General features: G+C 39.7%; 2 protein-coding genes across 8 annotated transcripts in view; one reads left to right on the forward strand and one right to left on the reverse strand.

Moving 5' to 3' along the window:
* Window positions 1-13,253, reverse strand: part of CAGE1 (cancer antigen 1) — a 50,818-nt gene extending 37,565 nt beyond the window's left edge. For 4 of the 5 annotated variants that reach the window (XM_067751934.1, XM_067751932.1, XM_067751933.1 and 1 more), the window contains exons 1-2: window positions 12,885-13,090; window positions 8,774-9,297 (exon numbers count right to left, since the gene is read on the reverse strand). In XM_067751934.1, the coding sequence (XP_067608035.1) occupies window positions 8,774-9,297; window positions 12,885-12,897 (537 nt within the window). In that variant the 5' untranslated portion in view covers window positions 12,898-13,090. Of the gene's footprint in view, window positions 1-8,773; window positions 9,298-12,884; window positions 13,091-13,112 lie in introns of those variants that run through there. The other variant, XM_067751935.1, reaches the window with a different exon arrangement.
* Window positions 13,254-13,417: 164 nt separating this feature from the next.
* RIOK1 (RIO kinase 1) overlaps window positions 13,418-13,810 on the forward strand; it is a 30,274-nt gene continuing 29,881 nt past the window's right edge. For 2 of the 3 annotated variants that reach the window (XM_067751936.1, XM_067751938.1), the window contains exon 1: window positions 13,418-13,685. In XM_067751936.1, coding sequence (XP_067608037.1) covers window positions 13,615-13,685 — 71 coding nt within the window. In that variant the 5' untranslated portion in view covers window positions 13,418-13,614. Of the gene's footprint in view, window positions 13,686-13,771; window positions 13,791-13,810 lie in introns of those variants that run through there. The other variant, XM_067751941.1, reaches the window with a different exon arrangement.

Here is a 13,810-nt window from a genome sequence, read left to right on the forward strand (position 1 = left end):
TTAATTGGATTTTTTTGTTGTTGAGTTGTATGAGCTCTGTATATATTTTGCATATTAACCCCTTATTGGATATATGATTTGCAAATATCTTCTCCCATTCGTCAGGTTGTCTTTGTATTTTGTGGATAGTTTCCTTCACTGTGCAAAAGCTTTTTAGTTTGATGAGGTCCCATTTGTTTGTTTTTGCTTTTGTTTCCCTTGCCTGAGGACACATATCCAGAAAGATATTGCTAAGGCCAATGTCAAGAAGTATACTGCCTATGATTTGTTCTACAAGTTTTATGGTTTCAGGTTTAGCATTCAAGTCTTTAATGCATTTTGAGTTTTGTGTATGGTGTGACATAGTGGTTTCTTTTTTTCTTTTTTTTGCATGTGGCCATTCAGTTTTCCCAACACCATTTATTTTTATTTTTATTTTTTTGCGGTATGCAGGCCTCTCACTGTTGTGGCCTCTCCCATTGTGGAGCACAGGCTCTGGACGCGCAGGCTCAGCGGCCATGGCTCACTGGCCCAGCCACTCTGCGGCATGTGGGATCTTCCCGGACCGGGGCATGAACCCGCGTCCCCTGCATCGGCAGGTGGACTCTCAACCACTGCGCCACCAGGGAAGCCCCCAACACCATTTATTGAAGAGACTATTGTTTCTCTATTGTACATTCTTCACTCCTTTGTTATAAATTAATTGTCCATACATGTGTGGGTTTATTTCTGGGCTCTGGATTCTGTTCCATTGATCTATGTAACTATTTTTCTGCCAATATCATGCCGTTTTGATTACTATAGCTTTGTAATATAGTTTGAAATCTGGGAGTGTGATACCTCTACCTTTGTTCTTTTTTCTTAGGATTGCTTTGTTTCTTTGGGGTCTTTTGGGATTCCACATAAATTTTAGAATTGTTTGATCTATTTCTGTATAAATATCCTTGGGATTTAATAGGGACTGAATATTTGATAGGAACTGAATAATAGGCATTGAATATGTAGATTGTTGTAGGTAAATGTTAATTTTTCTACTCTATTAGCATGGAGCATCTTTCCATTTATGTCTTCTTCAGTCTTTTTCAACAATGTCATAGTTTTCAGTGTACAGATCTTTCACCTCCTTGGTTAAATTTATTCCTAGGTAGTTAATCTTTTTGTTGCAATTGTAAATGAGATTTTCTTAATTTCCCTCTCTGCTAGCTGATTGTTAGCATATATAGGTACACCACAGATTTTTGTATGTTGGTTTTGTACCCTGCAACTGTATTCATTTATTATTTGACAGGTTTTTTTGTGAAGTCTTTAGAATTTTCTATCTATAAAATCATGTAATTTGCAAATAGTGAGAGTTTTACTTCTTCCTTTCCAATTTGAATGCTTTTCGTTTCTTTTTCTTGCCTAATTGCTCTGGCTAGGATTTCCAATATTATGTTGAATAAGAGTGGCAAGAGTGTGCATTCTCATCTTGTTCCTGATTTTAGGGGGATAGCTTTCAGGTTTTCAAATTTGAGTATGATGTTAGCTGTGGGTTTATATAGCTTTTATTATATGGAGGTATGTTCCTTCTATAGTAATTTTATTGAGAGTTTTTATCATAAGTGGGGGTTGAATGTTGTTAAATGCTTGTCTGCATCTATTGAGATGATCATACAGTTTTTATCCTCCATTTTGCTAATGTGATGTATCACATTGATTGATTTGCAGATGTTGAACCATCCTTGCATCCCTGGAATAAATCCCACTTGATCATGGTGTATGATTCTTTTCCTGTATTGTTGTATTTGGTTTGCTAATATTTTGTTGAGGATTTTTGCATCTATGTTCATCAAAAATATTGGCTTGCAATTTCTTTTTCTGTGTGCTGTCTTTGTCTGACTTTGTTATCAGAGTAATGTTGGCCTCATAGATTGAGTTAAGAAATGTTCTCTCCTCTTCAAGTTTTTTGAAGAGTTTGAGAAGAATAGGTATTAAATCTTCTTTGAATGTTTAATAGAATATATCAGTGAAGCCACCTGGTCCTGAACTTTTTTGGGGGGGAAGGTTTTGATTACTGTTTCAATCTCTTTACTAGTGATTTGTCTATTCAGATTTTCTAGTTCCTTTTTTAAAAATTTATTTATTTTTATTATTTTTTGGCTGCATTGGGTCTTCGTTGCTGCACACAGGCTTTCTCTAGGGGCGGCGAGCAGGGGCCACTCTTTGCTGCGGTGTGCGGGCCCCTCACTGCAGTGGCTTCTCCTGTTGCAAAGCTTGGGCTCTAGGTGTGCGGGCTTCAGTAGTTGTGGCATGCAGGCTCAGCAGTTGTGAATCGCGGGCTCCAGAGTGCAGGCTCAGCACTGTGGCTCATAGCTTAGATGCTCCACAGCATGTGGGACCCTCCCAGACCAGGTATCAAACCCATGTCCCCTGCATTGGCAGGCGGACTCCCAACCACTGTACCACCAGGGAAGTCCTTCTATTTCTTCTTGATTCGTCTTCGAAGGTTGTATGATTCTAAGGATTTGTCCATGTCTCCTAGGTTGCTGATGTATAGCTGTTCTTAGTATTCTCTTATAATCATTTGTATTTCTGTGATATCTGCTGTTAATAGTCTCTTTTGTTTCTGATTTTATTTAGCAGAGTGCTCTCTCTTTTTTTCTTAGTGAGTCTAGCTAAAGGTTTGTCAATTTTGTTTATCTTTTCAAAGAACCAGCTCTTAGTTTCATTGATCTTTTCCATTGTCTTTTTAGTCTATTTCATTTACTTCCACTCTGATCTTTATTATTTTTTTCCTTCTACTGACTTTGGGCTTTGTTTGTTCTTCTTTTTCTTGTTCCTTTACGTGTAAGTTTGGATTGTTTGAGGGCTTTTTTCTTTCTTTCTTTTTTTGGCTGCACCGTGCAGCTTGTGGGATCTTAGTTCCCGAACCAGAGATTGAACCCGAGATCAAACCCATGCCCTCTGCAATGAAAGCATGGAGTCCTAAACACTGGACCGCCAGGGAATTCCCTGAGATTTTTCTTTTGTCTTGAGGTAGGCCTGCATTGCTATAAACTTCTTTTAAGAGCTGCATCCCTATATGTAGTATTTTTATCTTCATTTGTCTTCAGGTAACTTTTTATTTCTCTGTTGATTTCTTCATTGACCCAATAGTTGTTCATAGCATGTTGTTCAGTCATGAACATTATCTGTGATTTTTCCAGCTTTCTTCTCCTAGTTGATTCCTAGTTTTATACACCATTGTGCTCGATATGATTTCAATCTTCTTCCATTTATTGAGACTTTCTTTGTACCAACATATGGTGTATCCTTGCTAAAACTTCATGTGCACTTGAGAATGTGTACTTTGTTGCATTTAGACAGCATGTTCTGTACAAATTTATCAAATACCTCTGGTCTAATGTTTCATTTAAGGCTGATGTTTCTTTGTTGACTTTCTGTCTGGATGATCTATCCATTGGTGTAAGTGGGTGTTAAAGTCCCCTACTATTATTGTGTTGCTGTCAATTTCTCCCTTAGGTCCATTAATAATTGCTTTATATATTTTGGTGCTCCTATGTTAGGTGCATACCTATTAATAAATGTTACATCTTCTTCATGAATTGTCCCCTTTATTATTTTTATATGTCCATCTTTGTCTCTTGTTACCTTTTTTGGCTTGGAGTCTATTTTGTCAGATATGAATATAGATACACTTTCTTTTAGCTCCCATTTGCTTGGAGTATCATCTTCCATCCCTTCATTTTGAGCCTGTTTATCTTTAAAGCTGAGGTGAGTCTCCTGGAGGGAGTATATAGTTGGGTCTTGTTTTTCATATATATATTTTTTGTGGGAGGAGGGTCTTGTCTTTTAATCCATCCAAACACTCTATGTCTTTTGATTGGTGAATTAAATCCATTTACTTTTAGGATGATTATTGACAGATGAGGACTTGGTACTGCCATTTTATCTTTTGTTTTCTGATTGCTCTCTATCTCCACTGTTTCTTTTTTGTGTTTTTGTCTATTTTTTTTTTTTGGTGGTTTTCTATGATGTTCCTCTTTTTTATGTTTCATGTATTTGCTCTAGATTTATGTTTTGTGGTTACCATGAGGTTTGTATAAAACATCTCATAGATAAGACAGTCTTTTTTCTGCTGATAGCATCTTATCTTCATTTGCCTATACAGGTTCTGTCCTTTTCCTCTTCCCCTCTTGTTTTTGTTGTCTCAAATTATCCTTATTTATGTTGTGAGTCTGTTACCAAATTGAAGTAGGTATCGTTATTTTTTCTGCTTTTTTTCTCCCTTGATATTTCTGCTATATTACAGTGTTAACAATCTATTCTAACATAGAGTTGCAATTTTCTGATTCTATTTATCACCTTACTCGAAATTTTGTGTACTTTTCCTTTTTGTTTTTGGCATAAGAGCTCCTTTCAACATCTCTTGTAAAGCACGTCTAGTGTTGATGAACTCCTTCAGCTTTTGTCTGAGAAACCCTTTATTTCTCCTTCATATGTGAATAATAACTTTGCTGGATAAGTATTTTTGGCTGACAGTTTTTAATCTTTCAGTATTTTGAGTATGTTATTCCACTCCCTCCTGGCCTATAGAGTTTCAGCTGAAAAATCTGCTGAGAGCCTAGTGGGGGTTCCTTTGTAGGTAACCATCCTTTTTTCCCTAGTTGCCTTTAAAATTCTTTGCCATTGACTCTTTTTTTTTTGTATTTTTGATAAAATTTGTATTAGTTTCCCTTAATGTTAACATGTTATATACCATGGCACATTGTTAAAATTAAAACAAAACAACACAAATGCATTGCTATTAACTAAACTCTAGATTTTACCAGTTTTCCCACTAATGTCCTTTTTCTGTTCCAAGATCCAATCCAGGGTATCACATTGTATTTAGTACCTCTTTGTCATTGACTTTTGACAGTTTTAATATAATGTGTCTTAGAGAAGACCTTTTTGCAATGAGGTGATTAGATGTTCTCTTGGCTTCATGGATTTGTATGTACAGTTCCTTCCTCAGGCTTGGAAAATTCTCAGCTATTATTATTATTTTTTAAACCTTAATCTTTTTACATCCCTGATATGCTGTTGGTTTCAGTAATCTTTATTTTTATTTTTTTCTGAAAAAATCTTTATTCCAACAGGGCTCTTTATAGCAGTTAATTTTAGAATTAAAATGAGCAAAAATTCAAAGAGTCATGCTCCAATTATAAATCTCTGTTGTCATCACAATTTGGTCATGATTAATATTTTGAAAACTGAAAAATCTTTATTTTATCTCCAAGAAAATTAAGCCAGGTAAAGAAAATTAACTTGAAGTGTTCTTTGAACTTCCTATTCACTTGAAGACATCATCTTATTTTTTTTCCACTTATTTTTGTTTTATTGTGACATATACCTTATATACAGAAGCATGCACAAAACACTGGAGTTTACTTTAAAGAACAGTAATAAAGTAAGTACCTGTGTAGCCGCCATCTTTCTCCCCCCTGTGCCTTTTCCCAAAGGGAAAAGGCCCACGGGTGTATATATATATATATTTTTTTAATTTATTTTTTGACCGCCCTGAACAGCATGTGGGATCTTAGTTCCCTGAGTAGGGATCAAACCCATGCCCCCTGCAGTGGAAGGTCAGAGTCTTAACCACTGAACCATCAGGGTAGTCACTCAGCTATTCTTTCTTTAGGTAAACTCCCTGCTCCCTTCTTCAACTCTTCTTCTTCTGGGATAACCCATTACCCTACTGTTGTCCCTCCTGAAAGAGTTGTATAGATCTCATAGAATTTCCTTATTTTTTAAAGACTAACTCTCTTTTTCTACCTGTATCATTTCTAGATTTCTATCCTCAAGCTCGCTAATCCTGTCTTCCATAGGGTCTGCTCTATTTCCAAGGCTTTCTAATGCATTCTTCATCTTGTTTATTAAGTCCTTCAGCTCCAGAATTTGATTCTTTTTTAGAGTTTCAATATTCTGGTAAAATATTCCTTCTGTTAATTAATTTGATTCCTTAGCTCATTGAACTGCCTGATTTTCTCATAGCTCCTTGGGTTTCTTTATGGCAGCTATTTTGAATTCTCTATCAGTTAGATCTCAATATGCCATGACTTTAAGTTTGGTTTCTGAAGAATTATCATTTTCTTTTTGCGATACAGTGTTACTGTGGCTCTTCTCTTCCTTGGTGCTTGATGAGTTGCTCCTCTGCCAGTGCATCTGAAGTAGCAAATACCTTTCTTCTTTAGATAAAGTTTTTTTCCCTCTCTTGATTCTAATGATTCAATAGGTTAGCAATTAGAGGTCTTTCTTTTGTTTTCCAGCAGGTGGCACACATAACACAAGTTTTTGGTTTCTCTTACCTGTGCTACCTCTGGTTACATTTGAGAGCTGGCACTTTCCACCCTCCATGGCCTCTGACAGGTGCCCTTGCTATTGCTGCTTGTGCCCTTGCTATTGCTGCTTGTGCCTCTAGGGTGGTTGGTGCCTTGCTGCTGCTGCTGCTGCTGGGGCACTGGGACGGTGGTGGGCGCTTCTGCCACATCCAAGATCCCCTGAGTCGCAGGCTCTGCCAACATGGGGGGAGGGGAAGACAGTGGGGATCATGGGCACCCTGTCGTGCCTGGTGGTGTCAAGTTCGTGGGTGCTGCCATTGCGGGCTGGATGTGGGGGGGCAGAGTTATGGGTGCTTCTGCAGCTGGAGAGATGAGGTTGTGGGCCCCACTGCCACTGCTGCCTAGTCACCTATGGTTGGCTAGTGCTACTGTGGCCAGGAGGCTTGAGTCACGTGTGCCGCCTCTCCTGCTGCTACTGGGTTCTCTGAGGCCGTGGGCTCAGCCACCATGGCTGGGGGACCAGGATTGCAGGCACCACCTCCACTGTTCCCCCGGTTCTGCCTCCTCTATGCATTCCAGTCCACCCTCCTTTAGATGTACAGCTGCGTGGAATTCTCCAGCACCCTGGTATGTTCAGCAGATGCATGTTTGTTGAGTTGTGGATGTTTTACTAGTTGTAGATTGAAGGGCTCAATCCACCATGATGTGGACGACACTCTCTTGTGAGGCCTCTTTTGAATAAAGACTTTTTTATTCCTCATTAAACCATTACCTCACTATGCTATGACTCCTGTGAACATTAGAAAGTCAGATGAACATACCTCATGATTGACTTTCTGCCTACAATACAGTTTGGGGGGTTTAAAAAAGGACAGTAAGTTGTAGTAAGAAAACACTGAAATGAACATGACGTAACAACCCAGTAAAAGATCTCTGAAGGGGTGGGCTAAATAACTTTCTAGAATTTAGGGATACTGGAACCTTATATTTAGTGTTTTTTTCATTGTTCTGAGATAAAGACAACTATCCTTACTGAGGCCTACAAGGTCCTGATATTGACCTTGATATCTAATCCATGTTACCTTTCCATCCTCATCAACAACATCTCTCTTCCCCCTCCAACCCAGCAACATTAAGCTTCCTTCAGATCCATGAATGAAGGTACCATGCTCCCTGCAGCCACAGGGTTTTTGCACTTGTTGTTACTTCTGCATGGAATGCTCTCCCACCCACTGTTACCTAACTACTCCCACTCATCCTTCAGAGCTGAGCTCAATTACCACTACACTTCAGGGAAGCCCTACCCAAACTCCCCGACCAGGACAGGAAGACTCCCATCTTACTTTTAGTCATAGCACCTATCATAGTTGCAAGTTTATATGTAATTTTATATAACATTATATACAATTTATATGTAACTTTTATTCACAGCACTTACCACAGTTGAAGGTTTACATTTACTTATGTGATTATTTAAGTCTATCTCCTCTACTAGGGTGTTCTTTTCACGAGGACAAAACCCACATCCTTTTGGTTTGGGTTTTCTTTTTCAGCCATTTTATAACCAACACATAGCACAGGGCCTAAGACATGATAGATGCCTGAAAGTTTTTATTGACTGACTGAATGGCTAAATGCAATGGGAAATAGGAAGGAACAATCTTGAAAAACCCTAATTAAACTGCTTTTTAAAATGTTCTTTTCCAGAACTCAAAACAGGTAAATAAAGTTCTCTTTTAAATGCTCCTTCCAAATAAATGAACAAAAAACCTGCTTATACTTGTAAATGATACACAACAGCCATAGCTTTCTCACCAAACTCACAATGATGAGGCATTGGTTATGCTATTCTTGGATTGTTATCTATTTGCCCACACAAATTCTTAAATTTTTTATTTTTTTATTCAGAGCGTACATAGACTTTATACTGTTGGCATCTTCAGTGCTCCTAGGATACTACATACCCAGAATCAACAATTCAAAGACAAATTAATGTTTTCACTTTTGTAGAAAGATAAACATTTTTTGCTTGTCAGTAGAAATCCCACATGATAGAAAAACCATAAACTTTTCTTGTCAAATAATTTAATTAATACCTCGGTACTTCTTGCTCTTCTAACCTTTTCCTTACTGTAAACTCTGAGTTCCAATCAATATGATTCACCAAATATAAAAGCTTAGTATATTCAAGGCATCATGCAGATGCTAGGGTGCATAAAAGGATAACTAAGACAGAGCCCTGACCCTCAAAGAAATTATCATTTGGTAGAACTAATCCCCAAGTATGTACTTGATTTTATTAGAAAAAATTGTTTCTAAATTGAGTAAGATCTCAGAAGGCATTTTCCCCAGAGAAGCAATGTCCCTCATGCTGATCAGATGATTTAGCACTACTTACAAAAATCTCAGATTACATACAGTGTTTTTTGTTTGTTTTTTAAAAACACATCCTTTAATACCCTACAGGCTGTACTAACCATTAAAAATCTTACCTCCTCTGTTTTATAATTAACTCTCAGATCAAGCAGGTTAAAGCTATTCTCCTTATAAAGTGCTTGTTCAACATCACTGTGTAAATTTTCCTCACACAAGAAGACTTGAGGTTGACTAGGGTTGAGTGAAGATTCCATGGCAGTACTATTAGCCAGTGACATTTCCATGAATTTCAGCATCTCTCCACTGCAGTGGATTAGAGGTGGCCTTCTAGGAGGTTGTCTGACACACTTAAGAACAAGTTGATCTTTATTTGTGGAAGTGCTAGTTCCCTTTGGATTTTCTTCCTTAAATGAATCTTCCTGTATATTGGTGTCTTCTGCATAATTATACACATGACGTTGGAATTCTGGCTCCTCTGTATAAGATAAGCCTTCTGTCAGATTTTGAAATGTTACCATTTCATTATTAAATGCTTCTGGCTGATGAAATTTGCAAAGGGGTTCAAATTGTCTGAAGGAAGAAATGCTGGTGTCAACTGGCTGAGTTAGTACATTCTGTGAGTAATTTCCAATGTTGACATCTCATTAGAAAGAGAAAGATGAAAATAAGAATTAGCTGACCTGAAATTTATGACTTAACAGTTACATTTACATTTATGAAATCAACTGTTGGAGGCTTTTATGAATTATATATATTTCAACCTTTTTCATTGAGTGTATTTGTGCTAGCGGATACAACAAAACTTTTTTACGTGGAGGAAAAAGTCATCAAGGGACTGCAACAAAAAAGCTTGTTATATATCATTCTTGTCAAATACCATTGCAACAAATTCCAAGGCATCTTCAAAATTCTTTCATTGTACTGTAATTTTAAAATGTTTCAAAACAATACAAACACACAGCACATAGTATAATAGCAAACACACATAAACTCATTTAATCTCACAACAATCTCATGAGCTAGGTACTGTTATTACCCCTGTTTTACAGATAAGAAAACTGAAACATAAGAGATGTTAAGTCACTTGCCTAAGGTCACAGAGCTGGTAAGCAGTGCATCTGGGATTCCAGAATACTATTTCTAAATGCTATGCTATACTGTTTCTCAATATGACAAATTACCCAGATTTAATACATTTTAAAAAATCAGAAGCAAATAAAGACAAAATGGAAAGAAGTGTTACAAAATTAATAAATGACCCTTCCCTTCTACCTAAATTCCCTCCTTTTCCCCTCCCCCGAGAGAACTACTATACTGAAGCTGGTAAGTATTAATTCTTCCCATCCACATTTTTCTAATTTTACTACTCATTTAAGTACCCTAAATAACACATATCAAGTTCCCAGACTTTCTCATTTTGTGACACCTTAAAGTCTGTAATTTTTTCACAGCACCCCTAGACCAAAAGAAATACTTAACAGTTCCATTTATTAAGTAGTTAAGCTCAAACAACTTAACTATTTTTCCTAACAACTTAGTAGCTGTTTAAAAATACACATAAGCTGAAAGAGAAAAATATTTTATTTCATTCTTAAACAACCAAACTTGCCTGCTAGTTGGGTACACGACTAAGCACAGCACAATGTCTCAAACCTTGGAATTAAGCTGGAATCCAACCCTCACTTCCGACTTCACATTGATTTTCAGGAAGTACTTGCTTTCTATCACAGCAACCTCCAAAAACCCATCTTTGCAAACAAGGCAGTATAGAAAGGATTATAGTATGGTTTTTATACTGAAATAGTGAACTATCTTAAGCTAGTAGCTTGTGGGGTCCAACAGATGTCCAGTATCACTGTTTTCTTCAAATTTCAAAATATCCTGCAGCACCCTGGGCAAATTGTGGGTATATACACCATTATTTTGTTTTAAATTTTTATATAAATAACATATTTTATATATATCCATATAAATGTCTATTTCACTTAAATTTTTGCTTTTCAGACTTAGCCATGTAAATACATGTAGATCTAGTTCATTCTAAAGGATTACACTTTATTCCCTTTCTGTTAGATATTTGTTTCTAATTTTGCTATTAAAAACAGCACTGCAGTAAACATCTTTATACACATTTCCTTGTACACTAATTTAAGAATTTTGGGGGGTTCCCTGGTGGCGCAGTGGTTAAGAATCCGCCTGCCAATGCAGGAGACACAGGTTTGAACCCTGGTCTGTGAAGGTCCCACATGCCGCGGAGCAACTAAGCCCATGTGCCAAAACTACTGAGCCTGAGCTCTACAGCCTGCAAGCCACAACTACTGAGCCCATGTGCCACAACTACTAAGCCCGTGCCTAGAGCCCGTGCTCCGCAACAAGAGAAGCCACCGCAATGAGAAGTGTGCGCACCGCAACGAAGAGTAGCCCCCGCTTGCCACAACTAGAGAAAGCCCGCGCACAGCAACAAAGATATACAAACAAAAAGCTGTTTTCCGTTTCCCTCCTCATATTAAGAAGGCAACAAGGTTCACTACCCTAAATTTTAAAATATCATTTGTGAAGTCATTGGAAAAATATAAAATTAGTCTGAGTATGTTACAAAGTCATGATAACTTTGCATGGTAATAAATACTAATTTGGACAAAAAGAAGTCAGTATGTGTGGCTACCATCCAGTGATTCCCTAAAAGGTTTGGGACCCAGAAGGTGAAGGGATCTCTCAATTAATCAAAAGATATTTACAAAATATTATCGAGACCTATTAGGGTCCACAAAACACTGTATTTCTACTTACCTGATACTTTCTATTCTAATACCTCATTATCAAGTCAAATCCAACACTGAACATCAGTTTTCCCTCCCTTCCCTATGCCACACTTATTCTCTCAGGCACTTGGGTTTGAAAACCAGGAAACATCTTTGGCATCCTTCTACCTCATCACCCATGGGCTACTCAGTTACCAAGTCCTGTCCAATTCTCCTTTAAAAAACGTTCTTCATAACCCATGCTTTCTTTCCCTCCCTACGGCATCATACTGGTCCATATTCTCATGACCTCCTCAGGTCCGTCAGGGGATGGGAGTAGAAAACAGGTCCAAACACAGAGTCCAGATTCTTCTGCTTGACTTCCTAGGTCTTCCGTAGCCTGAACCCACATTACCTCTCCAGTCCTCCTCTGCTCAAGTCAGATCAGGCTTCCTTCCCTGCAAATAGATCACGCTCCTTACCATCTCAGTAGTCTGCCCTGGTAAGTGCTTCTCCCTCCTAAAACTTTCCTATCTACCCATTCACCCAGTTTTTAAATTCCTACAACGTCTTTAGTCTAAACTTCCATCTCACAAGTCAGCACCTATTTGTTGACTGTTTTAGTCTTCACCATTCTTTCAAGGGTGTTAGTGTCTGCACTCACATACTATATAGACCTCAGGAGGAGCCCATTTACGGTCTTTCAATATCCCCTACAGCAAACCAACCAGTGTTGTTCAGAGAATATATCGAATAAATCCTGCACTTAAATGATTTATTTCTATTAAAACTTTTCAATCTGCAGCCACTTAACCACTCCCCTGGGGTATTTTATTGAATTACCAAATTAGTAAGTAATTCACCGAGGTTTAACTTTTTCAAACCTGTCATCATTTGCTTAAGGATCAATATAAAAAAAGTCAGGGAGCCAAGCCGGCTGGGCAGGATTGGTGAGAAGCCAGACTTTATGCTTGCCTTTTCCTCTGTCTTCCAAATACATAAATACTGCCTGGGCTGTGGTGAAGGGGGTCTGAAACATCCTTCTTTTGTTTTCCAAATACAAAAAAACCGCCAGGGCCTTATTCCTTCAAAATTTTTTGTTTGCAAACCTAGAACTCCCAATGATAACACTCTTACAACCTTGTTCATACGGCATAATCTACCAATTTCTTTTTTTTTTTTTAAGTTAGGCTTCCTTTTTTCATCTTTCATTCTGTCCTGACCCGATTTATGCCAGACTGAAAAACAACAACAACGAAAAACTTGTTCCAATGTTTGGACAGATATTCCAGAGACACTCCTAAGCTGTTTTAGAATGGGTGTTAAAAGAGGTGTCACTGGGGGTACTGGCAAAAATTCTCAAATGTTTTTTTTTTTGCCTTAAATTTTCAGTCGTATGTCAAATTTTAAACTTCTGAAAAGCAACTGTCTTATTTTCACCTCACAACAACGCAACAAACTTTTCAGGTCGCACAAGTGTGCTCACTTCCAGGGACCATAGTTGCTCGGCTCCACAGTAAGGATTTCGGGCGGCCTCCCTCCGTACTGGGTAACGAAGGAGGGGGAAGAACGCTTTCAACCTTGCCCACGCACGGCTTTTCACACTTCGCAGCGGGGATGCGGCAGCGCTGGAACGTCCCAGTGTGACGTCGGCCCGGCCGCTCCCTCCCCTCGCGGCCGCAACGGCGCCCGCCCGGCTCCCGCGCCCTCTGACCCTCTCGAAGTTTCCATGCGCAGAGCTGGGAGGTTACTCGGTGTGAGACCCCCACGTCCAGCAGCCCCGGGCTAGCTGACGACTCCTTCCAAGGGAGGACACAAAGCGGGGAGCAGACTCGAAAAGCTCCGGAAGGAACAGTCAGCCCAGCCTCGGCGGGGAACGACGGGAACACGAACTGCCCACACACCTCGGGTCCCTCTCGCGTCCTGCGGGACGCGAACTTCCGGCGCTCAGCCCGGCGCGGGGGCGGGGCTTCTGGTGGGAAGACGAATTCCGTTCGGGGCGGGGCTTCCTGTCCGGGTGGCTCGGTTGCTAGGCTTGGAATTCCATCTCCCGCACGTGGCGCGCGCTTTGGGCGCGGGGGCTTCTGAGCGGTTTGCTAGGCGGACGTCACGCGCAGAGGCCGTTGGATCGGCGGATAAAACCGTCCCTGTGCCGTTCCTGCCCCGGCGCAGGGCGAGCGGCTGCTGGTGGCGCTGAGGCTCGGCGCGCTTCCGTCATGGACTACCGGCGGCTGCTGATGAGTCGGGTGGTTCCGGGGCAGTTTGACGACGCCGACTCCTCGGACAGGTAGGCAGCCGTGAGTACACCGACGCTGTGCGCACGGTGCTCGCTCTTCCGCCGCCGCGGTCCCTTTGGGGAGTTGACGCTTGTTTGTGGTTTGGAGGGAGACTGGTAATTCATCACTCGGGGCT

This window comes from Pseudorca crassidens, chromosome 10 (genome assembly GCF_039906515.1).
Source record: "Pseudorca crassidens isolate mPseCra1 chromosome 10, mPseCra1.hap1, whole genome shotgun sequence".
Taxonomy (NCBI): Eukaryota; Metazoa; Chordata; class Mammalia; order Artiodactyla; family Delphinidae; genus Pseudorca; species Pseudorca crassidens.